Source organism: Salvia hispanica, chromosome 3, assembly GCF_029641045.1.
Source record: "Salvia hispanica isolate PSC_SH4W2 chromosome 3, Shi_PSC_v1, whole genome shotgun sequence".
Taxonomy (NCBI): Eukaryota; Viridiplantae; Streptophyta; class Magnoliopsida; order Lamiales; family Lamiaceae; genus Salvia; species Salvia hispanica.
In genome coordinates this window covers 11,194,331-11,218,694 of record NC_142694.1, presented here as the reverse complement: position 1 = coordinate 11,218,694, position 24,364 = coordinate 11,194,331, and the positions used below count along the sequence as shown (strand labels likewise).

At 36.2% G+C, this 24,364-nt stretch overlaps 1 protein-coding gene and 1 long non-coding RNA gene across 4 annotated transcripts; both read right to left on the bottom strand.

The window, feature by feature from the left end:
- Nucleotides 1-7,736: 7,736 nt before the first annotated feature.
- On the bottom strand, nt 7,737-8,471 carry LOC148930150 (uncharacterized). Its single transcript, XR_016137443.1, has 2 exons — nt 8,233-8,471; nt 7,737-8,059 (listed from the first exon to the last, which is right to left on the bottom strand). It is a non-coding gene; the product is annotated as an uncharacterized LOC148930150 (long non-coding RNA).
- Nucleotides 8,472-11,815: 3,344 nt separating this feature from the next.
- On the bottom strand, nt 11,816-23,064 carry LOC125214135 (pre-mRNA-processing protein 40A-like). Of its 3 annotated transcripts, none has more exons than XM_089068333.1 (29): nt 22,823-23,064; nt 21,677-21,729; nt 20,966-21,022; nt 20,482-20,883; nt 20,047-20,388; nt 19,839-19,924; nt 18,476-18,545; nt 18,099-18,151; nt 17,928-17,985; nt 17,491-17,843; nt 17,340-17,409; nt 17,120-17,209; nt 16,906-16,974; nt 16,753-16,830; nt 16,545-16,631; nt 16,412-16,446; nt 16,177-16,282; nt 15,881-15,961; nt 15,706-15,798; nt 15,565-15,618; nt 15,098-15,214; nt 14,922-15,020; nt 13,993-14,040; nt 13,828-13,920; nt 13,332-13,439; nt 13,191-13,243; nt 12,855-12,954; nt 12,297-12,569; nt 11,816-12,203 (listed from the first exon to the last, which is right to left on the bottom strand). In XM_089068333.1, the coding sequence occupies exons 2-29, from the start codon at nt 21,707-21,709 to the stop codon at nt 12,057-12,059; spliced, it is 3,255 nt and encodes a 1,084-aa protein (XP_088924459.1). In that variant the 5' UTR covers nt 21,710-21,729; nt 22,823-23,064; the 3' UTR covers nt 11,816-12,056. The 3 variants fall into 3 exon arrangements, 2 of the variants coding, with proteins under 2 accessions (XP_088924459.1, XP_088924460.1); XR_016137088.1 differs by lacking the exon at nt 11,816-12,203 and adding an exon at nt 13,044-13,093 and having other exon boundaries at nt 12,531-12,569; XM_089068334.1 differs by lacking the exons at nt 11,816-12,203; nt 12,297-12,569 and adding an exon at nt 13,015-13,093.
- Nucleotides 23,065-24,364: the final 1,300 nt, after the last annotated feature.

Sequence of the window (24,364 nt, the reverse complement as noted above, 5' to 3'; positions counted from 1 at the left end):
TTGTTTGACTATTGTAATATTAACCAATTCGAGCTATTGGATCTCTCCAGTATGGTGTTAAGGTTGAAGTATGATAGGAAAACCGTCTGCGAGTTCTATTACGTTCATCCAAGGTATAGTGGTGATTGTATGGGCGTTGACATACACGGTGAGCTGATGCCCATGACTGACGACCCACATTTGGCCGCTTTTCTCGAGGTTGCGGCTACTAGCACAAGGCTAGTTCCCATTTACGTCGTCGAGATGACGGCGGCGGCAGCCTTATTGAAGAAGCGGAGGGAAGAAGCGGAGGAGTTTCTAAAGTTTGTCAAAGATAGGAAAAAATCCAAAGTTGTGCTTGAGGAGATTGACGAGCCTGAAACAATTATTGTGCCCAAACCTAAACCAACAAAGAAGAGAGAACTGGCGGCTGAGTTGAAGAAAACAGTGTCACCATTGTTGATGCTTGAGTGGTACCCTAGGGATGTTGAGTTTGAAGAGTTTTTGACCAAAAGTTTAGAAGACAAACGTCGGGAATGGAAGAGAGAAGAGGAGGCAGCCCGTAAAAATTTGGAGGAAGCTTTTGCATCATGTAGGAGTGCAGAAGGAGCACAACCCGAAGCTGTTGTGGTTGCTGTTGATGAGCCTGATGCAGTAGTAGGAGACGTAAATGCATGCCTACAAGAGGTAGGTTGATGTGTTGTTTGTGATTTCTGAGTTGCATTGCAATAAATATTGTAGGATGTCACTGTTTTTGGTATGCTTTTGTGATTTATGATGTTTTGTTATTGTAGGATGTCACATTTTCAAGTAAGTCAACTGGGCAATCATTATCTCCACTGCGGCCATCTGAATCACATACTCAATTTGAGGCTGAAGCCGACAAAGATGGGCCAGTGGTCCCTGAAGAAGTGGATGAAGGTGGGCCAGTTGTCCCTGAAGAAGTGGATGAAGCTGGGCCAGTTGTCCCTGAATACATAGCAGAGGTTACTACTCAACTATATTTGTGATTTCTGTCTTTTGTTGGGTTTGCATCTGTGAATAATCTTTTTTGTCCATTGTAGGTTGTAGTTCCAATGGCCCCAGTTGAAGAAGAGCCAAGAACAGTTGAAGACGATGTATACCAACCCAGCATGGACTTTGTTGCAACCCCAGCGGTTTGTCAACCGCATCTGGAAGTTCCCACCGTGGAGAACATACCGGATGAAATGCTGATGTCAGGCTTCAATGGTGATGTGCAAGATGGACCAACTGTAGGAGTATCTGAAATGCCGGATGTACCACATGCTGCACCGGAAGTACATGATGAGCCGGAACTAGAAGCACCAGAGGAGGTTTACATGCCATCGTTCGATTATGTTCCAGACGGCTGCCATCTGCACAACGAGGGACCTCCGAGTGATGATGAAGATGAGGAGATGGACCAATTTATCTCGTTGGCACACATGTGCCGAGATGAGCAGCTGTTTACGTCGTACTATGAATCCATATTCCAACAACAACATCCGGGACAGGAGCAACAGAATGTCAACCAGTGTGAGGAAGCTGAAGACGAGTCTGGGGAAGGTGAACACCAGACGGGGGAAGGTGAAGACCAGGCGGGGGTAGGGGAGAAACGGCGGAGGAAATTTTCGCCTTATGTGGAAAAAAAGAAGGCGACAGAGAACCCACTATGCGAGGATGAGATTGTGGATGAGCTGCAAGATCTTGATGACCTTGAAGACCTTGAAGATTTGGAGGGTTTGAAGAAGAAAGGCATCAAGTATACCCCGTTCAAGCTCAACCCTAATGAGATCCCGAATTGGAAGCCTGGTCATGTTTTTAAGCATAGAGATTTTTTGTTTGATGTCTTGAGACAGTACGCAATCATGACTAGACGGCGGGTGCACGTGAAAAGAAATGACGGCAACAAACTACGTGCCGTTTGTAAAGGGCAAGGGTGTGAGTGGTATGTATACTTGAGGAAGCTCGAGACAAACAACGTAGCAGATTATGTACTGATGAATATGCAACGGGATCACGCGCACACATGCTCCCAAGTGTTGGATCAGAAGTGGCTCACTGCAAAGTGGCTAGGTGAGCGGTACATTGAGAAGATCAAAGCCAACCCTCACATTCCACTTGCGGCTATACGACAGTGTGTGGATGAAGATTTTGGCCTGAAGATCGGAAGAATGAAGGCATATCGGGCCAGAGAGCATGCACTGGATGGCATATTCGGCTCTGCGGCAACCCAGTACAAGAACCTGTTCTACTACAAAGCCGAATTGGAACGGACACACCCTGATTCCAGTGTACACATCCATTATGAGAACACGAGGGATGTTGGCGCCGTGGGCCCGCGATTCCTGAGGTTCTACTGTTGCCTTGGATCATTGAAGAAGGGGTGGACGCGGTTATGTCGGCCAATAATCTTCTTGGACGCGTGTTTCTTGCGAGGAATGTACAGAGGGCAGCTAATGACAACAATGGGAATTGATCCCAACAATGGATGGTGGCCGATTGCATGGGCTGTGACCGAAGCAGAGAGCTATGTCCAGTGGAAGTGGTTTCTGGATTATTTGGCCGACGACCTCGAATTGCATGCAAATGGCCCACGATTTGTCTTTATGTCTGACCAACAAAAGGTATTTACCTCTTTTGTGATTTCGCATTTACATATTACACTGGGGATGTGATTAAAGTTTAGTACTCTATCTGTGATTTTATTCAAACATTTAGTACTGGATGTGTGATTCAGTGGTAATGGTATTGTGCATTGACAGGGGCTTGCGAAAGTGATTCTTGAGGAATTCCCACAGAGCGAGCACCGCTTCTGTGTTCAGCACATATACAACAATTTCAAGAAGAGATTTGTCGGAGAAAATTTCAAAGAACGTTTGTGGGAGATAGCCGCGAGTACAACCCTTGAACATTACTTGGACAAGATGGAAGCTCTGCGGATTGAGTACCCTTCAGCACATCAGTGGCTTACTGGGGTTGCTCCCAAAGAAAAATGGGTGAAGGCTTTTTTCTCCCCACATACTTGTTGTGATGTGCTACTCAACAACATTTGTGAGACTTTTAATTCGAAGATTGCATTGGCGCGAGAAAAAGCTATTATCAGTATGTTGGAGGACATCCGAACGAGTCAAATGGAAAGGCTTCAGATCAGAGGCCAGTGGATCAAAAGCTACAATCACGCAGTCCCTCCTGTTATCAAGGAGATTGTTGACAAGTGGTACGCGAGGGCCTCTTCATGGCGAGCTACATGGAATGGAGATACTTCGTACCAAGTATCAGGGCCGTCTGGGCAATATGTTGTGAACATGCGCGATTTTACATGCTCTTGCAGACTATGGCAGCTAACAGGGATTCCATGTACTCATGCCATCGCAACAATCAACAAGAACGGCGAGGATGTCATGCGATACGTCTCCTGCTATTATCTGAAGTCCACAATGACGATGCTATACGAGAATGTCCTTTACCCAATTAATGGGGTTGACAACTGGCACAAGAGTTGTGATGGTGCATTGGAACTGGCTCCTCCTAGGACAAAGCGACAGCGTGGACGACCGAAGAAATTGAGGCGTGAGGAGCCCCAGATTCGTCTTCATGCGGACGGAGGTGAGTCACTGCGACGAACCTTCATCATGAGATGTCGCCGCTGCGGCCAAGAAGGGCATAACAGGAGGACTTGCACCAATGATCCACGGACAGATGCTCGTGCTGAAGTTGGGGAGAGTTCGCATCAAACTGGGTCGCGTACGACGGATACGAGGGGGAGTAACTTGCCCGAAGCGGATCGCCGAAGCCAAGAGGTAGTATTCATTACATATCAGGCTCTCGCATAATTATACACATACGAAGTGCTTTATATCATATTTCTTTTTTTTCTTGCAGCCTAATGTTGCCGATCCGGGACCTAGCACTAGGGCCGCCAGAACAAGGGCCAGGTCTCAGCCTCAGCGTTGTGGCCGCCGCGGTGATCAAGATTGAAGCAACACTGGATCAGTTGCAAATGGCAAAACAACCCTATAACCTTGATGGTTTTTGATATGGTATTTTTGTTAAACAATGATGGTGTATTTTGGTGGCAAGGATGAACTTATATATTTTGGTAGCATAGCAGTGATAAACTGATGCTTAAAACTGACAGTTATTAACGAATTTGAATGTGATGCTAATGTTCATGAGTAATTTTCATCTTTGTTGGTACTGATTGAGGGTTTGGGAGTGTTGCTTTAAATTTGAATGGTTAACCTCAGTCGTGATTTCTGAAAAACATGCAAACTTCATCCGTGATTTTTGATACTGTGTGTCCTCATATGTGATTGTTATCCTATTACCTGCTCTGTTCAGTGATTACAAATGTTTTTGTGCAGTTCAGTGTAATTATACAGTAAATGTTTTTGTGCAGTTCAGTGTATTATATTTGGTGTTCATCATATGCAAAATTTTACAAATCAACAGGATAAAATAATTAGATAACAGAAGACAGTAGCTTTGTTACAAAAGTAGGTTAACAAAAGTAGAAGGATAATTAGATACCATACATTTGTTACAAAAGTAGAAGATAATTACATACCATAAATTTGTTACAAAAGTAGAAATATTACAATGCATAACAACACGATTGTGAATTTAAACCTTCGGGATGTTTTCATTGTATTAGCGATTTTCAGTGTCAATGCTCCACACTCGTCAGTTTTCATTGCCAATTGTAACTTCAACGCTTCGCACTCCTCACTTTTTTTGTGCAATTTCTCTTCAAGAACACCTTCAATTAACGATTTCGCTCTAAGCTGAGACTCGAATTGGTCTCGTTCAAGTTTCACTCTTTGAAAGTAACTGTCTTGGCTTGGGGACAAACCCGCATCAACCCATCGAAAAAACTTGCAGTAATCTTCCTGCACAACAGAAAACTTTGTGATTAAACTTTCTGCCAACAAAATTCCTTTGAAATATTGAATACAATACAAGATGTTAACCTTCCATATACGGCAGCGATAGTAACGTCTACCCGGGTTAGCAGCCGTCCTAGATATCACAAGCTCTTCCTCAAGATCGTGATTATAGTTCACAATTTCAGGACGAGGCCAATTCCAATTGAAGCTTGACCCGTAAGATTGAGAAGAAGAAGAGGACATTGCAATTGGGCCTGAATTCAATTCAACATAACATAATTCAAACCAGCTGTAAACTTAATTCAAAAGCAAAAAAACAACAACACATGAAATCCCCAAATAATAAGCTTAAATCCAGTCGCCCAACTTGCCAAAATTATTACCACAATTGCAAAATTAAAATGAATCATATGCTAAAAAAAACAATCACGGTTCACTTTTTGCCTATCGATTTGCCTAATCGGGAAGTATTGGACTGTCAAATTAAATCCCCTAAAATTTGCAATGTAGATAACCCAGAAATCTGAAAACCCTAAACCCCTAATTTGCCATGCTAATCGATTTAGAAGCAGTTCACTCTACAAAAAATTAAACAGAACCACACTCACTCGAGTATGGGATGGCGATTCGTGGGGTTCACCACACGACGACGGAGAAAAAAAAAACGGTAGACGAAGAAGGACGAAGAAGGAAGGAAGAAGAAAGGGGATGGAGAGAGATAATTTTATACATCACAAAATCACTTCGAATTTGAATTCAGTCGCGTCGCCTGAGTCATCTCTTACACACGCCACCTAGTAGTCACTTCGTAGGGGTGCAGAGTGGCAGGTTTCATCGATAATCTGACGAAAGTGCCCTTCCAGCCATTTGGGCAATTTCGTCCAAAAAATGGCAAAATATGCAAGGTTTGTGAATTTAGTTTTTGTTAGACCCTTGAAGTGGGATTTTTTTTTGTTAGGGGTCAACGGTGCAACAAGTCGAAAAGTTAGGGACCTTTTATGCAGTTCACTCTAATATTTAATTAATAATACTACTGCTATTTTCTTACTAATCAATTGAATATGACAAACTTATGTCTTGTTAAATAGTTGTTGGGCTGATTTTCGTAAAAGTGGTGTACTTCTTTTTTTAAATAATTAATAATAATATTAATTTATTAGATAATTAGTACTCCTCTTTTCCATTGCAATAATAAATTTCTAAGAAATGTGAAGGGGTAAGAGTGAATGTGAAAAATGGTTTTTCTAAGTTTGGTTTGGCTCAATAAAGAAGTCCATTTTCAAATATAAAGCCCACTCCCATATAAGCCTATTTTGGGCTTTGAATGTATTGGAATAATATATACTAAATAGTAGTATTAAGAAACATTTCATATGCTCTTTTTGACAATGCACAAAACTATCCCGTAATAAAAATTTGCACGAAATCCCTTCATATTTAGAAAACGTACCAAAATCCCCAATATGGCTATATACGTTTTAAGTTTCAACAAGGGAAACGTAACAATGGATTAAATAAAAAATAGAATAAAAAAAAATCCTTTCAATAGAGAATAAATTATGGGAGGACCCTAGATTATGTAATAAGCATGAAATGAGGGTAGTTTACCAATACTAATTATTTTGGACAAGTGGATTATGTTGAATGGGTCTCTGCATGTATTAGTTTAATCCAAGTTTACTATACATACATGCATTAGTTAAGAATAATTTAAGTGTAATCAAAGAATTGACTAAGTTAAAAAAAATATATCATGAATCTCAACTCCACTATCATTCAATATCTCTTTTAAGTCTGGCCATCCAAAATGTATCCACTTTATAAGTGACAAAAAATAAATTCCTAAAAAAATAATGTTGTATGAAACGGATAGAAAAATTCAATCGATAGACAAGTTTAGATATATACATTCCATTTCTTTGAACATGGGTGAGATAAAACTTGGAGCAATTCTCCAATTTGTTAGGGAACGTGTATCGTTGGATTAATACTAGATGCCAAGGTTATTTCCATAAATATTTATTAGTGAATTGTGTGCAAGTTGATAGTGATTTGCAAGCATGGTGTGATGGGTATGATCATTTGGTCTAATGATATGATGTTTGACAACGCATAAAGCATGCTTCTCTATATAGTGTAGGAATCTCTTCTAACCATGATTGATAGTAATGTAATAATATCAATATTTTATGCCAATATCAAATGAATTGCTCCCTTGTTGCCAATCCAACATTCCACTTATGCCCATCATTGTCATCACTTGTAGTTGTATACAAAGCATGTGAACGCGATTGATCTTTGATTGCCTTGTAACCCCACAAATTATAACATATTGACAAACTCCCATTTAATTTAATAAATAAAACAAAATAAACAGATAAATTGAAAACAGTCAGACACCCATCAAAATATCTTACAAATAGTTTATATGCGATCTATATAGTTGTCATAAAAAGAAATTATTACAATTCGTGATGGTTCAAGAAATTATATACTCCATTAACAACGGTAATTAATTCTTGACACGGATTCATACAGCTGTTAAAGGCTGTAGGGTCAATGAAAATCATTAAATGTTAATGATTTTCCGAAGACCGTAATCTGATTTATTACTAATGCTACTTAATTCTGATTATTGACCTCTCTTATTTAAATCAATCACGTCCTTTTTCAAGAAAATATTTATTTAATTCATTAATTTATGAAGTTTTTTTTAGCTTAATGTATGTAGATGAAAAGCAATTTTTATTTTCTGAAATTTACACCTTAATCACCATACTCATCTTCCTAAAACTGCCTTATTATACCAATCAACTATTCAAACATTATTTATATTTATAGATGGATTAGTGCGTTGGCACAAATATATCATCAAGAAAAACATAAAAATGTCTCATTAAAGAACAAAATAAGCTTTTGGACTGACATGTGCATAAACATATTACACATTGTTAACATAATAGTACAAGACTGAAAATCACATCACAGAAGAGCACAGGAGTCCTATTTCTGATCATAAAAAATAAAAATATATTATTACAAAAATTAGACGTCACATATAAATATATTTTAAATAATGATCAAGGCTGCTTCTGTTTTTGAGTGTAGATATAGTCGATGTGAGCCTCAAGAGTACTTCTCATCAACCACTCGTCTTCTCCTTCCCCCCTTGCTCTCTCTACTCCATAACCCTAATCATCATTATATGATCAAATAAATTACAACTAATTATGTTTAATAATCAAATATAAATTTGTAATTTTGAACATAACCATTATAGTTAATGCATACATACCTTATAGTGAAGTGCATTAAAAAAAATTAATTTTCTATTAAGAACTATATACAGAATATAGATAATTACCTTGCCGTGAATTTCGACTGGAGTGACGTCGGAGAACGTGGACTCGGGCCGGGCCAGGATGTTGGAAAATGTTAGGAATAGGAGGAGGAAGATTGTGATGCAAAGAGAGAGGTTCTTGGCCATGATTTTTTCGAATAGTTTTGTGAAGTTGAGAGCTATCTATACAACTTAAATAGGATGGATGAATTTATAGAGGTAGGGAGTTTAATAATTTTGTAAGGGAAGGGCAATTTGGTCATTTTCTTAGGAAATATTTTCGTAAGCTTTGAACAATTATAGTAAGTACATAATAATACATACTATATATATTTATTACTACTAGTATGTACATTTGATTGTCGATGGACAAAATCATAACTTTGACTTTGTGGCAATCCTTTGACTGAATAATGATACTCCTATTTCAAATTATTATTTATTTACATGGATAATTATATAGTAATAAGTAGATTTGACTTTGAGCTTATTTATAAGAAGAATATATTATTCGAGGCTACGGAAATTAGCTAAAATACCAGATATTATGATGAAATATCTAGAGATCCTGTTTGCAAAAACAACACAACTGAATTTGTCAAAATCTACTTTTTACTTTTTAAATAAAATCGATTATTAGTCTGGGACATTTTATTTGCCTGGCCATGTCATAATGAAATAGGCCACGCCAAAAAAAAAAAATCACTCACAATATTTAACAAAAAATGAAACAGAAATGGAAAATTAGGGCCAAAATAATGATGTTCTAGACCACAGCAATAACCATAATTAAAGGTAAATTATATAGTACATAGATTAAAAGCATACATAAAAATCTCTATATGTTATACATTTAATAATTAGGGAGAACCCAAAATTACAATTTTTTTCGTATAACTTTTTAATTAGTACTCCATATTTTTTGAGATAGTATAAATTTTATTGTTGTGATCTAAATTTTTTTCTGTTTTGAGTATATAAAAATGCTGGGGAGTTGACATTATGTATTTATTAATGGTGGGGCAGTTTGGTTTGAAAATGAATAAAAAGATAAGAATTGTAGATATATCAACGCATGCATAGAAACTAGAAAGAAGCTTCTATGGCCAGAATTCCATTTGGCAACTTTAAGGAAATTAAATTAATTATTTTTTTCTTTCTTTTTCAATACTATTAATTACTGTTAGAGGTTTTAAAGCATGCACTATTTCATTTTTTCAGTCTTCACGAGTTTATTGTCCCCATTTATTACAACATCAACTGTACTTCAAAAATATCTTCTCATAACCGATCAAAAGATTTACATACTTTCTGGACTAATTGGAACAATTTTATTTGCATATGTTTAATGTAATTTACATTTAATGCGCATAATCTAGGTATTTTTCTTTCCCGATTCATTCGCATAACCTACAACTTGATTTGTGGAGTTTCTTACTCTCCAAAAAAAATCAAGAGATTTATGAATATATAAAATATATAGTTGAATCAAAAGATATTAATTTATATGACAACTAAATAAAAAAAGAGTAATAATCATTAAAAGTACAAAATTTGATCAAATTCCAATTTGTCTCACGAGATTTGAAAACAAAAATGAAATCACTAAATTTTATAATTTCTCAATAGTCTCATCTGTGTATAAATGATGTCTTTATTTATGTTCAAAGCGATATTTTTTAATTAAATAAGAAAACAAAGGAAGAAATGATTAAAAAAATTATTACTACTATAATTTTACAATGTCATTTTGAATATCGCCAAAAACCTATTTTTATACACAGATTAGACACATGAAAAAAATTAAAACTATACTACTATAATTTGTGGGAGTGGATCACCTGTTGTGCCAAAGACCACAGCAGGATCTGCTGTGCTTAAAACGCACAAAATTAGGAATGAAACGCAGCAGCAGGTATGTTTATTTCTTCCATTTCTTTTTCTTTTCCTTTTCTTTTCTTCTATTTTCTTTTTGTTTCTTGTTTCTTATTCTTGTTTCTGTGCGTTTGATTAGCTAATTTTAGGAGACAACTTTTTCAAATTATATTTTAGAAGTAATACTTTTTAGCTAATTATATTTTAGAATGATAATAAGTAGATATGTACAGGAATTAAAAAACGTAAAGAAAATAGAAGAAAAGAAAAGGAAAAGGAAAAGAAATGGAAGAAATAAGCATACCTACTGCTGCGTTTCATTCCTAATTTTGTGCGTTTTAAGCACAGCAGATCCTGTTGTGGTCTTTGGCACAGCAGGTGATCCACTCCCATAATTTATACTCCCTCATTCCTAAGATAAGTGATTCATATTCTTTTTTGGGACGCCCAAGATAAGTGACCCATTTCCTTTTTGATATTCTCTCTCGTATTTTTTCTACTTTATTAACTCTCTTACTTTATTCACTTTCCACTTTACTAACAAAATCTCATTTCCTTAAATCCCGTGCCGAAAAGTTTATGGTCACTTATCTTGGGACGAAGGGAGTATTATGTTTTCAAATCATCGTTTTTTATTCAACTAACCTCGAGCCACTATTTCGCATTAGGTGCACTCATGCCCTGTGCAACTATGTATAAACACACTTGAAAAATCATAAGGTAAAATTAATCTATTGGTAAGACCATTATTAACTTAATCGTTCAAAAGTCATTAGTTAATCCAACTCAAATCTAAAAGTGCAGGCATCATAGTTGAAAATTTTCTTAGGCCACCCATATTTTTTGTATATATATGTGCATTTTTTATTGGAAACTTTATGGTTATCAAAGACCAAAACTTAAAGATATAGAGAAGTTTCTTGAGGCCACCATTAACATTAAAAAAAAAAAAAAGATGATGACAACAAGATAAATCTACAAATACTGGCTGTATTAGTCAATAACTCAATATTAAGAGTTTCATATTCATCTAGAATTCACAAATTTTCTTACCTTCGACGTAGTTGGTAAACGAAGAAGCTTCCTATTTACTCGGATAATAAATTGGATTAGAAAATCACATTTGAGATTTTTAATAAGATAATGAAGACAATCGAGTACTCAAACAATAAATATCTTATTAATGTTGAGTTTGCAATTAGCATACAATTGAATAATTCTGTCCCTAAACAATAGTAAATGTAACAGAAAAATTGCATCACAATCTCTAGGACTTATTTTATGATCGTTTACAGAGATGCAAACTTTTTGATTCTTATAAACTCTCCCCCTAAAAATTACTAATATGAATCACAGTTTGAATGAATGAATGAATGTATGAATGAAGAGACGAAACTAGCTCACCTTCTTGGCATATTTTTCCCTCCCATTCTGACAGCTATCGCAGCGATGTTCGAAGCTTAAAGCAAGTGTCTATTGGCAGGAAAGTGGAAGCAGAGCACTCCACAGCTCAATGCACAGCAACATAATGGAGAAAGGGACGGTTAGTGTATAACTCGACCAGCACGCAACTTTTATCAGAGATCAAAATGCTGAGCTATTCTTCAAACATATGTTTCACAGAAGCAGTCTTTGATCTTGATCTGAATCAATCTAAGTTCTCCAAAATCTTAGAGGGATTGGAACGAAGAAGCACACTTCGAAAAAATTTGAGCAAAATGGCCCCTCAAAGTGCAGCAAAAATGCCACTAGAAAACCAACTATGATTATATCATTAAAAATGAAGTTACCATCACTGGCTAGAATCTAAAAGGTAAACTGTAGAGACTAACTAACAGAGCAGTTCGATAAGGTTAAACTGCTATAGGTTGAGGACCGACAGAAACTAAAGAATCCTATGGGAGTTATAATGTAGTAAACAGACAACAGACAAATTAATAGCACACGCACATTAGTTGTGCAGCTTGCAGAAGCTACTGGACTTCTCCATCCTCACCAAATTCCCGGATTTTATGTTCCTCGTTATCAGTATGTTTATTTGAACCATCCCTGTGGTCCCTCTTCTGTTTCTTGCTTTGGCTGTGCGTTTCTGCTTCACCACTTGACGATTGCCTTTCCGCCTAATTGATTAAAGATCATATTTGAAATATGGCTCATACGAAACAAGAAGTAGCTATTATTAGCATGAGTAAGAGTTCAAATGATGGAGATACCTTCTTCGGCTTTTTGGAATCAGCATTGTGTCTATGAGATCTCTGACGGTCTTTCTCGTCATCATCGAAACTCGTGTCATCTGAATGCCTCTTCTTATGCCTCCTGCTCCTGTCCCTCGAACTTTTTGTCTCTTCTAGACTATACGAATCAGATCCGTCGCTATCTGTTCCATCAATCTTGCGTCTGTCTTTAGTCTTTCTGCTACCACTTCCTCTGTCTTTACTTCTTCTACTTTTTTCCCTCCTCTCTTTATCTTTTCTCTCCTTTTTAGCCTGCAAAATAAAGATTCATATATAGATAGCGGGATATGTGAGACGCATAGTGTAGTTAGGCTGAATAAATCCTCAAGACGTCCAAAATAGAAGCCACAGTTTCTAATCGCAAGTTGAAATGGTGAAACACAAATTCGGGTATTATCCAATGAAGCCAGTATTTACACTAAACAGGTGAAGCCCACAACCATGATGATAAAAGAGAAAACAATAGTATAGAAACAGAAAATGCAATTTATCTGGGTAACTATGAAGGTACAGACAAATAAGTGGATGTTTGCTAACCTTTTCCTCTTTCCGCTTTCGCTCCTTTTCCTTCGTTTCTTTAAGATCAAGAATGACTTTATTGAAAATTTCCTCAAAAAAGCTCTCTTCCCCAACAAACCTGCCCAAGGAGCATAATCACTTGATTGATAAGTAGAAGTAGGCAAAGACTTAGCACTACTTTGAAATTTACGCCTTTTCCAGAAAGACCTCAATATTTCAGAGAGTTCCAACTGTGAACTTCCAACTTCCAACCAAGCCTTCGGGTGGGCATAGGACAAAATTCAGAATAAGTTTATACATGGTTCTGTAAGTTACAACAAAATATAATCATTACTTGAAAGGTAAACTATTTACCTATCTTCAACAAGAAATTTGCAGTCCTCCCACTTGGAAGATGATGATATTTCCTGTTAAATATCCAAAAATATGATGATAATCAGATTAAAATGGTAAATAAAAGCATAAAAAACAATAACCAACCCACAATCTTAATACCTTTGAAGTAAAAAAGAAGCGATAAACATCTTCCGTGAGGCGCTTATGCTTCTTAGCTTCTTTATCCTCTTTCTCCTTGGCAAATTCCATTAGCTCATCAAATATGAGCTACAATGCAATCACTCGAAGTGAGATTTCTGAAAGACAATATAACCAGTGGGGCAACAGAAATGGAAAAGGAAATAAATGCTTGAGAACATGTATGCAACTATAAAATCTAAATAAGTAATGTTAAATGCTGTAATTAATGTGCCACAAGATCGAGAATGGGCCTCTTGTCCGACATCTCTCATAAATGAGGATTTAAAAAATCAATTAAAAGTGTGGCAGCAGAAATGGAAAAGGATATAAATGCTTGAAAACATGTTTACGGTGAAATATATTAATATAAATAATATCAATATGAACAGTTTTATAACGCAAAATATTCAGAAACCTAATTTTTCATTTAGCTCTTGCACAAGCACATGGAGAATTAGAAAGCGGAAATGCTCACCTTCAGGTTGATATCTGATACTGGTTTTGAGCTTCGCTCTTTAGAAAGTAAGCTTTCAAAGTCTTCAAAAGTCCAAGTCGACGACAAGGATAGCTGGAATTAAATAAATCTGTGAGAAGAACGAGTACAGAAGTCCAAGAAATTCCAAATAGATGGTCACAATACCTTTTCAGTCTTCATGGCTTCTTCGATTTTCTCCTTATCCTCCATATACTGCAATTCAAACAAAGGAATGTTCACTGTGCATCATATTACTATTCATTCTGATAGATACAAGTTGTAATAGGCTTGATCATTTTATCCTTCTTTCTCACGGATTCCTTAATTTTTGAGAGAAGTATCAACAAGAAACTTTAACCGACAAAGTACCAACCATCAGAGTGATACCCATCCGCAATTAATTATACCATATAGGAACAGACTGAGGCATAGATATCTAAGATGTAACAAGGACGTGCAATATCATTATGTGGTAGTATAAAGAAGATTTCATTGAGTGACTCTGTCAACTAAAACAGCTTATGCCATATAATTTTCTAGGACCTAGGAGACTTGCTATTTTACGTTTGCAGCCTGCATCCACTTTCATGCACCTTCCACTATACATCTTCATTCGGTGTCAGAAAATGTCAATATAGTCTTTGAAATTTTATCCAGTGTCCACATCTTGGTAGAAATGAATAATTGGTATACATTAAAACTGGGCAATAACTTACCCTGAAGTCTTACGTGGGTAATCAACTTGCACTCGTAATATTAGTGAGAGGTACAAGTTATTTGTTCTGCAGTGAAATATATACCACATGCATGGCTTCTCCTAACCAGTCATTCCTCTTTTGCAACTAAATAGTAATTGAAGACAAACTAGGCAGTTTTTGACATGATACCCTGAATACCAATATCGATTATAACATGTAAAATTAGTAGATCAATTAATGTGCCCTAATATATGCAGCGTAGGCTCGATAAACATTATAGAGAGCACACTCGTTTAATGTAAAATTACTCAATAATCTAGGTGAATCCTCAAAAAAATTAGAAGAATACAAGAACAGCTCCAAAGGCATAAATGGAAAATAGACTACATCAACTACCTGTTTCTCAAGGTCATCTATAACATCATCAAATAGATCTTTGGAAGAGGAGCCTGCTTCATTTGAAGATATAGCTAGAAATGCAGGAGCATCTTTAATCTGAAAATCACATGAAATTTCAATCAAAAACCAAGAAAATGTCTTTTGTACACCCATGTGCAAAACAAGAACAAAACCTTTGTGCTATACTCTCGCCAACGAGAATTGGCTGTAAGAATGCCATTCGCTACATGTTCTTCCAGTAGCTTCCGAAACTCATCGCGATTTTTACGCTCTGCTTTCCTCTGTTCCTCCTAATTCAGTAAAAGTGGACATTATTAACTATAAGCAGTGGAGTGAAAAACAAATACGTGTGTGGGAGAGAGATTTATATAATACTATAGAAACTATTTTCATTTTGGTCAGTTCCTTAAAAATAGAAACTTTCTACTTTAAGAAGTGGACCCCATAATCCACTAACACTACTTCCACTACTTATTTTTCTTCCTCCTCTTACTTTACCCATTTTTCTCTTCTTCTCTCTTACTTTACCAATTTGCACTCTAACCCGCGCTGTTTCAAAAATTTCTATTTTTCAAAGACGGATGTAGTATATGATACTGGACAATTGATAAATTCCATATAAAACCTAAGATCATCTTACCATTCGCAATTTTCTTTGTTCCTCTTCTTCCTGCTCTAGATCTCTAATGTATTCCTGAAACATACCAGATCATAAATAGTAACCAATGATGAAAACTTGCATGAGATGGACATTTACATTTGATAGAAAATAAATACAGACCTGGAAGATTTCCAGGCGCTCTATCTTTTCAAGGCGTGAGCATCTCTCATCAGCTTCTACACGGTGTTGCACTTTTCGCCATTGGCTACTTGCCTGAGTAGAAAAGATGTACCACATTACCATATCTGCTATTACAATATTCAAGTACCGGAAGAAATAAGATGAAGAAGTGTACCTTGATAAAGTCACAGGATTTTAGAAATTCCAAATATTCCGATTTATGACGCTTATGCTCCTCCAAAGCCTTTGCTCGTTCCTAATCAAGATAAAATCACATAGCAGCACAAGTAAACCGTTCAATAAAGGGGGCATAGTCAATATGCAAGTAGGAACTTCCAGAACCAATCAAAATTTGGAAATGTCAATAAAAGATCAGTAAAGCATAAATAACTAAATTTGAGTATCGATCTATGGAAAATTCCAATAGTATGATGAGCAAAAGTGTAATCCTGTAAACACTGAAAGTAATACCTTTTTCTTAAGCTCCTCTAAATGCTCTTCAAAGATGTCTTCGCAGTCTTTAGCCCGTTCAATAGCTTGAAAACGTTCGTCTTTCTCAAACATAGATATTGTTTTGCTGCATTAAGAATTCAATGGAAGTTAGCAGGTAACCCCATGAAAAAAAACCCAAAAAACATGGGCAGGCAGCAGTAATTTTTATATCAAGCAAATTTAATAATGCATGGTAACAAGACAAACAACCAACCTCCATCTCGTCGATGATGTCAAATCTTTAGCTTCCTGTGCATATTAAAAGATGGAATTATAGGAAAGAGTAATAGCCTTTCGTGTTCTGAGAACCTAAAATGATTGTCGCAAACAAAGAAACAAGTTACTACCTGTAACATTTTCTTGAAATCTTGTCTTGCTTTCTTCTGTCTAAAACGTCTCTCTTCAGCTTCCTGTTTTTTCCTTTGCCCTACAAACTGTATTGTAGACCATGGACGCAGTCACTAATGATTTTCTGAGTAGTGTAGTTATTTGCAATCATTTGATAAAAGGAAGATAACCCTCAAAACAACTTCACTTGAAGGTTAAAATACTTACCTCATTGAAAGTTTGCTTCCTCTCTGCAAGAGACCTTAGTGCACCATATCTCCGGTCATTTATTATCACTCTCATGGCCTGCTTAGATTCATCATATATATATACAGATTTCCCAAAACAATCATTAACAATTGAAAAGAAGCAGCAATGAACCTGGTCCCAAGTCCAGTCAGACCCAACATTAGCAGACTCCAAAAGAGCTTTAAAAGCATTCTTTGCCTCCTAAAAATAATCCAAAATTAGAGCAAGCAAACTGCAAGTGATAAGTTGCAGTCAATTTGAACTCATTAATGAGTAACAAGAAACTTTTCCAATGTTCCTTGTATTATCAACTTGCACTGTAGAAAAAAAGCTAAACTGTTTGTACCTCTTTACTCTCATAAACCACAGGGACATGCTCTAGCTTTTTCCATTCGGGTGCATTAATGCCTCCACTCACTGCAGTTTTATTTTCTTCCTGCATTTTTGTGAAGGAATGAATATTTCATCTTGTGCTTGAGGTCTTTAAAAAATGCACATTGTTCTGCTCTATACGAGAAAGAAAAGGTAACTCTATTAAAGCAGACTCAGCAGAGCCTTAAAATTACCTCTGTAACCCCACCAGAAGTTTTTATGGAAGAAGATGCAGCCTCCTGAGGAGATTTATCTGGCATTTCCCTGAAATAGCACTGAAATTAATACATAATCATGACCAAAGACAAGTATAGACAGGCATAATCAAAATGGTTCATCCAGTACATAGGCGAAGTTATGGCAGTGGGGGTAGCAGTAGGTGCAGGTGTGTCTGATAGAACCACTGATGCAGCAATTTCCTGTGGAGCATGCAGCGGCGTGTCATCTGATGCTAAATTAGCAGTGTCCTCTTGTGTGATTGATAGTTCAGAAGCCACTGCATGTTCAGGATCAACAGCAGGTGTTTCCGACACAGGGCTTGACACCACCACTTCTTGGGGCAACACAGATAAATTATTTGTATTGGGAGTTGATGCTTCATTTGCAGAGGCGGAAAGAGCAGCAGAAGCATGTGAATCAGCATCTCTTACTGTGGGTGTTTCTTCATGCAGAGTTGTATTCATCCGCTCACGAGATGACTGCAAGAAGATGCACGAGCATTTTTAAATTAACAGCCTTTTCATATTTACTCTATAAATTTACTTGGTCAATCAGATAAGTACCCTGACTTCATCTGGCATACGCCATTTAGATTGTTTAGTCACCTTATTGAAGTAAAACCTGTAGAAAAATATTAATTAGTCGGCCTGATTCAAAGAAGAAACCTGGACATTTGATCTCCTAGAAATGCAGCAGTATAAAGTTTGGGACTGGAAAATCATTAACAGTAACACCTTCTCCCCTCAGGACTAGTAAATTCTCTCCAGTCCGTAGATGCATCAGCCCTCTGTAGACATGAAGCTGAATTAGCGCCATATGGTGGAAAAACTGGAGAGTTATTAAACGGAAAGAAAGAAAGAAGAAAAAAAAAAGGAAAGCTCCTGGTATCAGATACCAAGGACAATAGGCAATCATGCACGAATATAAGATAATGATTAATTAAGAAACGAGTTTCACACAGAGCATTCCACTCAAGTATCGTTCTTTCTAACGCTACATCACATACAAGGAAACTTATGAATGCCATCACCAAGAGACTGACAAATGTTCAATTTACTGTACAGTAACTAATGTGTTCAAACTTAAAAGCTTTTTCCAAACATTAACACACCTCAGTTGGTGTCATCAACTCTAATGGCTTCTCCCATGAAGAAATCCTTGTCCTTTTGTTGTAGAAGTATCTGCATTTTTGAAATCAACAAGTATTATTACAAAAGTACAAAAAGTATAGTCTTTCAGTAAACTTCATCATTTAGATTCGAAAACATCAATATTTATCTAGCAGATTAGTACTTGTTAGAGGATTTCTAAATTGCAACTCTACAGGACAAAATTTCCATACCCTGCGACCACAAAAAAACGGAAGGAATTATTGCAAACTTGGCTCTACAGCAAGTTCATTTATTCTGATCAAACAATGGGGTGGTGCTAGGCTGCTAGCTTATGTTAAAATTATAGCATTGTTATGCTATAATTTTAACATAAGCTAGCAGCCTAGCACCACCCCATGCTTTTTAAACATTCCCCAAAGTGAAAATTCATTAAACAGAAAATGAAGAGAAAAAAATCAGGTTGCTTGTCTCAGCATAGCACCAGAAATCCATGTGCCTCATTGATCAGACAATCATTGGCCCCAAATGTTAGTGTAAAATACATAACGAGTCTAACATGAAAAAAGTGGGTTCTCGAGCAGTAAGGGAGAGAGGATATTTATGGCTCTAGTAATTTATTTATCATGTTGGACACATCAAAGGACCCTTTCTCAGGTTGAACTGACATAACTAACATCGTGTCTGTAAAAGTCTTCAGTAGAACTTACTATTAAAAGTTTTCTGTAAAACATACAACACACTTTAATACACAAGCAATTACATAAATAAGTAGTACTCCCTCCGTCCCAACTAAGTTGAGTCGGTATTCCTTTTTGGGACGTCCCAACAAAGTTGAGTCATTTCCTTATTTGACAAAAAACAACACATCCAATCACTCTTACTTTATTTCATCAACTACTTTATTCTCTCTTCATCTCTCCTACTTCTTTCCCTCTCCTATTTATTTACTTTCTTTTAATCTATTCAACACAATTTCTTAATCTAGGTGCCCAAAAGTTTTGTACCAGCTTAGTTGGGATAGAGGGAGTATTGTTTAGTCAACACAATATTATTTGCCTAAAGTGAAACTAAATGAGAAGATTTGGTTAACAAGCATAGCATCAAAAATAGTATATGTTAAAGATTCTATGTACCAATTTAGCCTCTCGATCAAATTGATGAAGAAAGTTATTGGCTCAGACTCTAATATAGATGATTTCCCTTTCAATGAAAGCATAGTCATTGAACAGTATCAAAAGCTCTACTAGTCAAGTTTGTGATATATTGCTAATGCATGAAGTTACAAGTAGATTCGTAGAACAAGAGCAAAGGTATGTATTAATAAATTTCACAACTCGTAATCACAAATAGTATGATACATACTTTTTCCCTTCACGAGTCGTGTGTTCTCTCCAATCCAAAGAAGCTTTCTCATCCAGGTCAGGGCCACCAGGCATAGTATTTTTCACCTGAAACCAAGCACATATTTGGAATATTATTCTAGGAATCAAATGAGGTCACATAGCAAATGAAAAAGTTGGTATAAAAAAAAGTAATTGAAGGAAATGTAGCAAATCATCCGCTAACTAACCACTCCAGCACTTCGTTCCTCGGCCAACTGAGGAGTCGCAAATTTGGTATTATGAGTTCCATCTGGCAACCACTGTTGTCCTGCAGAGTTTTGCTCCCCATTCTGCTGCAAAGGCGTTAGAGGCTTTATGTTCTGGTTCCCAGTTGAAAACCAAGCTTGTTCTCCAGAACTTGGCTCCACAGTTTGTTGCATAATCATAGTTGATTGCATATCTTGACTCCCAGAAGGAAACCAAGATTGTCCTCCAGAAGGGAAGTTTGGCGTATCTGTTTGGGACATTGGTAGGTGCTGAACACTAGGGGCTACATTCATTTGTTGTTGACCCCCAGATGATGATGATAACTAAGGATATAAAAAAAAAAGGTGGTATTAGTAACAATGCTGACATCTTGGAAAGCTTGACATGTAACAAAGCAAAAAAAGGAGAAGGCTTACGTTGTATGGCATATGAGGGACTCTTGGACCACCATAACTTTGCATGTAATTATTAGAGAATTGTAGTTGTGCGGGAGAAGCAGACATCACAACTCTGTTGTGCTGGAAATCGGGCTGTGGAGGTGGTGGTGGTCCTTGAGGCAAACTATGCCCTGGAAGACCCGCTCTTTGTGGCGGTGGCTGTGATGGCAGAGGTGGCTGAGATGGTGGAGGCGGCTGTGATGGTGGAGGCGGCTGTGATGGTGGAGGTAGCTGAGATGGTAGAGGTGGCACTGCTTGAGGATACTGGAGTTGGGGAGGATGAGGAGGCATCCCTATGTTTGACTGACCACCTGGCTGGAATTGCTGAGGAGCCATTGGACCAAATGGCTGTGATGGTGGTGGTGGAATCATGGGACGAAACTGAAACATAAGAATAAGGGAAGCAGTTCAAATACTGTATTACCAGTAACATCTTCAGTGAAATAAAAATCGGTGATCTTACTTGCATTGACATGGGTGGAAGAGAATTTGGAGGAGGAATGTGACCAGTTATACGAGGCTGGACAGATTTTCCCCACATGCAGGTAAATGGCAACATAAGTATCAAATATCAATTCCATACAAGAAAAGGTCGTCAAAGCGAACTATAAATCATAAAGTCTTCCTAAAATCAGCAAGATATCTTAATTCTTAAAAGGAGCAACTGAATATTTTTAAAAGGAAAAGCATGTTGTGCTCCTACTAGAAGCTGCAGATTTCCTTATAAATGCAAACTTTTAACATACTTTTCACATGCTAAAAGAATGAAGGAAACATATTAAGAATCTAATATGATGGCAAAATTAGTTTTGGGTGATTTTAGAAAATACGTTCCCACCTTTTTTTGTATTCTTACATTTCTATAAAAGGGTAACACACCAATGCTAATGGCGTGTTTAAAGAGTTTGATGTCGTGTTTCATTTTAAATTTGAACACGACAAGTCTAATGGCGTGTAAGCCTCTGTCTGGTTTTCAAACATGTCATCAACATTGTCGTGTTTCCCTTTCATAGAATACAGGGAACCTATTCTAAAATCACCCAAAACGATAAAAATTTCATAAATATGATATCAACCATACCATGAGTGTAAAGGCTTAACAATGAGATTATGAATAAAATCTGAGAGCAGTATATAAATTACGTATATGATAAAAAGATCTTGAATTAGTTACCTGCATTCCTGCAGACTGGGGGTTATTCGCCATTTCAGGCAAATGACCAATTTCTGAAAGAGCAACGAGAAAACTCAACAAATTAGCATATTAATTGGAAACAGTTAACAGTCATTAGAATATTAATAGATGGGCGCAGTTGATAATCCATAAAAGACAACCTCACAGCAATTGAACAAGTTAGACACGGAATATACAGAATGTTGATGAGACTTATGAAAACTGAAAATCACCTAACAGAATGATCAATAATGTAATGTTTTTTATGACAGTCAGTTTAGTTATATTAGTCACGGTCGCGTCTTTTCCTCCGGACAAACACCATAAACCTAGAAATGATGGGCTCATATGGCCCAATATCATAAATTAGGAAAATGAGAGACAAAGAAAGGCAGGAGGGAAAAAGACAAACTTTTTTGTAACCTACTCCTATTACTCAATAAACAAATTAAGAAAAGCAAACCGACAACAAGTAAAAATGCATCTTCATAAATAACCGAAACTTCATACGTTAACCTAAGAGAGTATGAGGTGTCTAGCTTGACTTGAAACACAGTGGCTCATATTAATCACAGATTCACAGCATGATACATACACAGAAATGGCTGTAACCTATTTTCCAAAACAATATATGCACTTACATATCCCAATCCGAATTTAAGGGGCACTAAAAATAAAATTTCCAAAGTTCCCACTTGTAATCTAGGAAACAATCAACTTAACCTAGGTACACTTGATATTCTCCCTCTCATAAAAAAACTAACTTCACTTGAATCCTTACATCCTAAAGTTACATAAAAATTCACAAGTGCATAAGATGGATTACAGAAGCTGATTTAACTTGACAAGATAATCGGCCCTGAACTTTAGTATCAAGCAACCAAACAAAAAACCACCACCCACCATTAACAAAAACCCTACATACTACCAATAGACTTAATTTCAAAAAGCAAAAGAAAATTGAAACAACAATCGTTACTGTTTTTCTAATAGCTTTTAAGTGATCATCATCATAAACATGCACTCAATTCAGTGTATAAAACAAAAGGTAGATCTTCTTTTTCCAAGAAAAATCAAATTTTGTCCTCTAATTTCATTCCATCATCATTCAATAATCCGTAAGGAAAAAGGGTCGAACTGAATTACATTGGGCTAGAAGCGAAGAAGCCCCGTTTGGTGAATGCAGAGCCACAGCTGCTGTGGCGTAAGATTAATTAGAGCAAGAAAAAAGAAGAAGAAGAAGAAGAAGAAGAAGAATTAATTGAGGAAGAAATATGGCGAGGAGCGGGATGATTCTAACATGAAAAAGGGAGAAGATTTAGGTGGGCTTTAGAAGGATGGGGGTTCGATTTCACCTATATTTGAGCAATTTAAGAACAATCAGTAAATTTTTTCTGTAGATTTTATGCTCCCTGGCGTTGGATTGAATTGCTTTTTATATCAAAAGTAGGCTTTTTTGTTTGGGCTTTTTCTTGTTTGGTACTAAAAAAATTATTATCTACAAGCCCAAGAAAGAAGCCCGAGACAAAGGCAAAGCCCGTCCAAACTAATCTTATTAACCAATCTCCAAACAACATTATACTCTAAATCATAACTTCGTAAAAACTATCTCAAGTTAATTATCTTATCCTAGGGGAGTGATCAACTGCTAACTTATCATTTAATTGCTAACTACAACTAATTTAAGGTCACATGATTTTAAAAAACGTGTGATCTACAATTTGCCACGTGTAATTTTCGTTTTTATTAATTAAATCGGAAAAGATAAAAAAAACGCCAAATTAGGGTTTTGGATGAAAATGTCAATATAGTGTTATATCAACACAATGCTTTGAGAATGTCAACACAAATTTAGGATTGACATTGTATATGATTTATATTGACATATTATCTTAGCTGCATTGACATTAACCTGTGTACAAAAAATACGAAAATTCTAGATTTTTTTTTCAAATTTTGACGTCGGAACATATGCATGTAGTATATCGTCATTGGAATCCTTATAAAATTATCTTTAATTTGATATATGTTATATGAATTTAAAGTTTTGGGATTTCTTTTAAAAGTTAGTTATAACTAACTTGACATTAATACCTCTATTGATTTTAATTGGAATTAATCCTACAGCCTTATTGACGTTTTTTTGTTAATCGTATTGACATTTTGTGGTTGATGATCTAAGCCTTTAATTTGAATATCTAATGGCTATTATTGAGTTGTAGTTAGCAATTAAACATTGAGTTAGCAATATAACACTCCCCTCTTATCCTAATAGTCCGGTTAATATCGAATTTCTTCTTCCCCATTTTTCTTTTGCTATTTAATCGTTTTGCTTCCACAAGAGGTTATTTCTATCATAGTATCCAGCACTTAACCGTTACATAGAACATTTGCAATCGATCATCCCTAAATTGTCTTTTAATTGGATCACACACCATCTTTTACAGCCTCCATTATTTACAAAGCCTCCATTATTTACAAAACAACACTAACAATTCATCATACTAATATTCAAGGATCTCATATGTTAATTATTTGTATATTTTATTTATTATAGTACTCTATCATAGTTAAATCAAATATGTGATTTAGTTAAAAATACATTCATTTAAATTCAAAAATTACATGATTAAAATCATTAATCCAAAAATTACATAATTACAAATCTTAAAAAAAACAAGAGTTGTA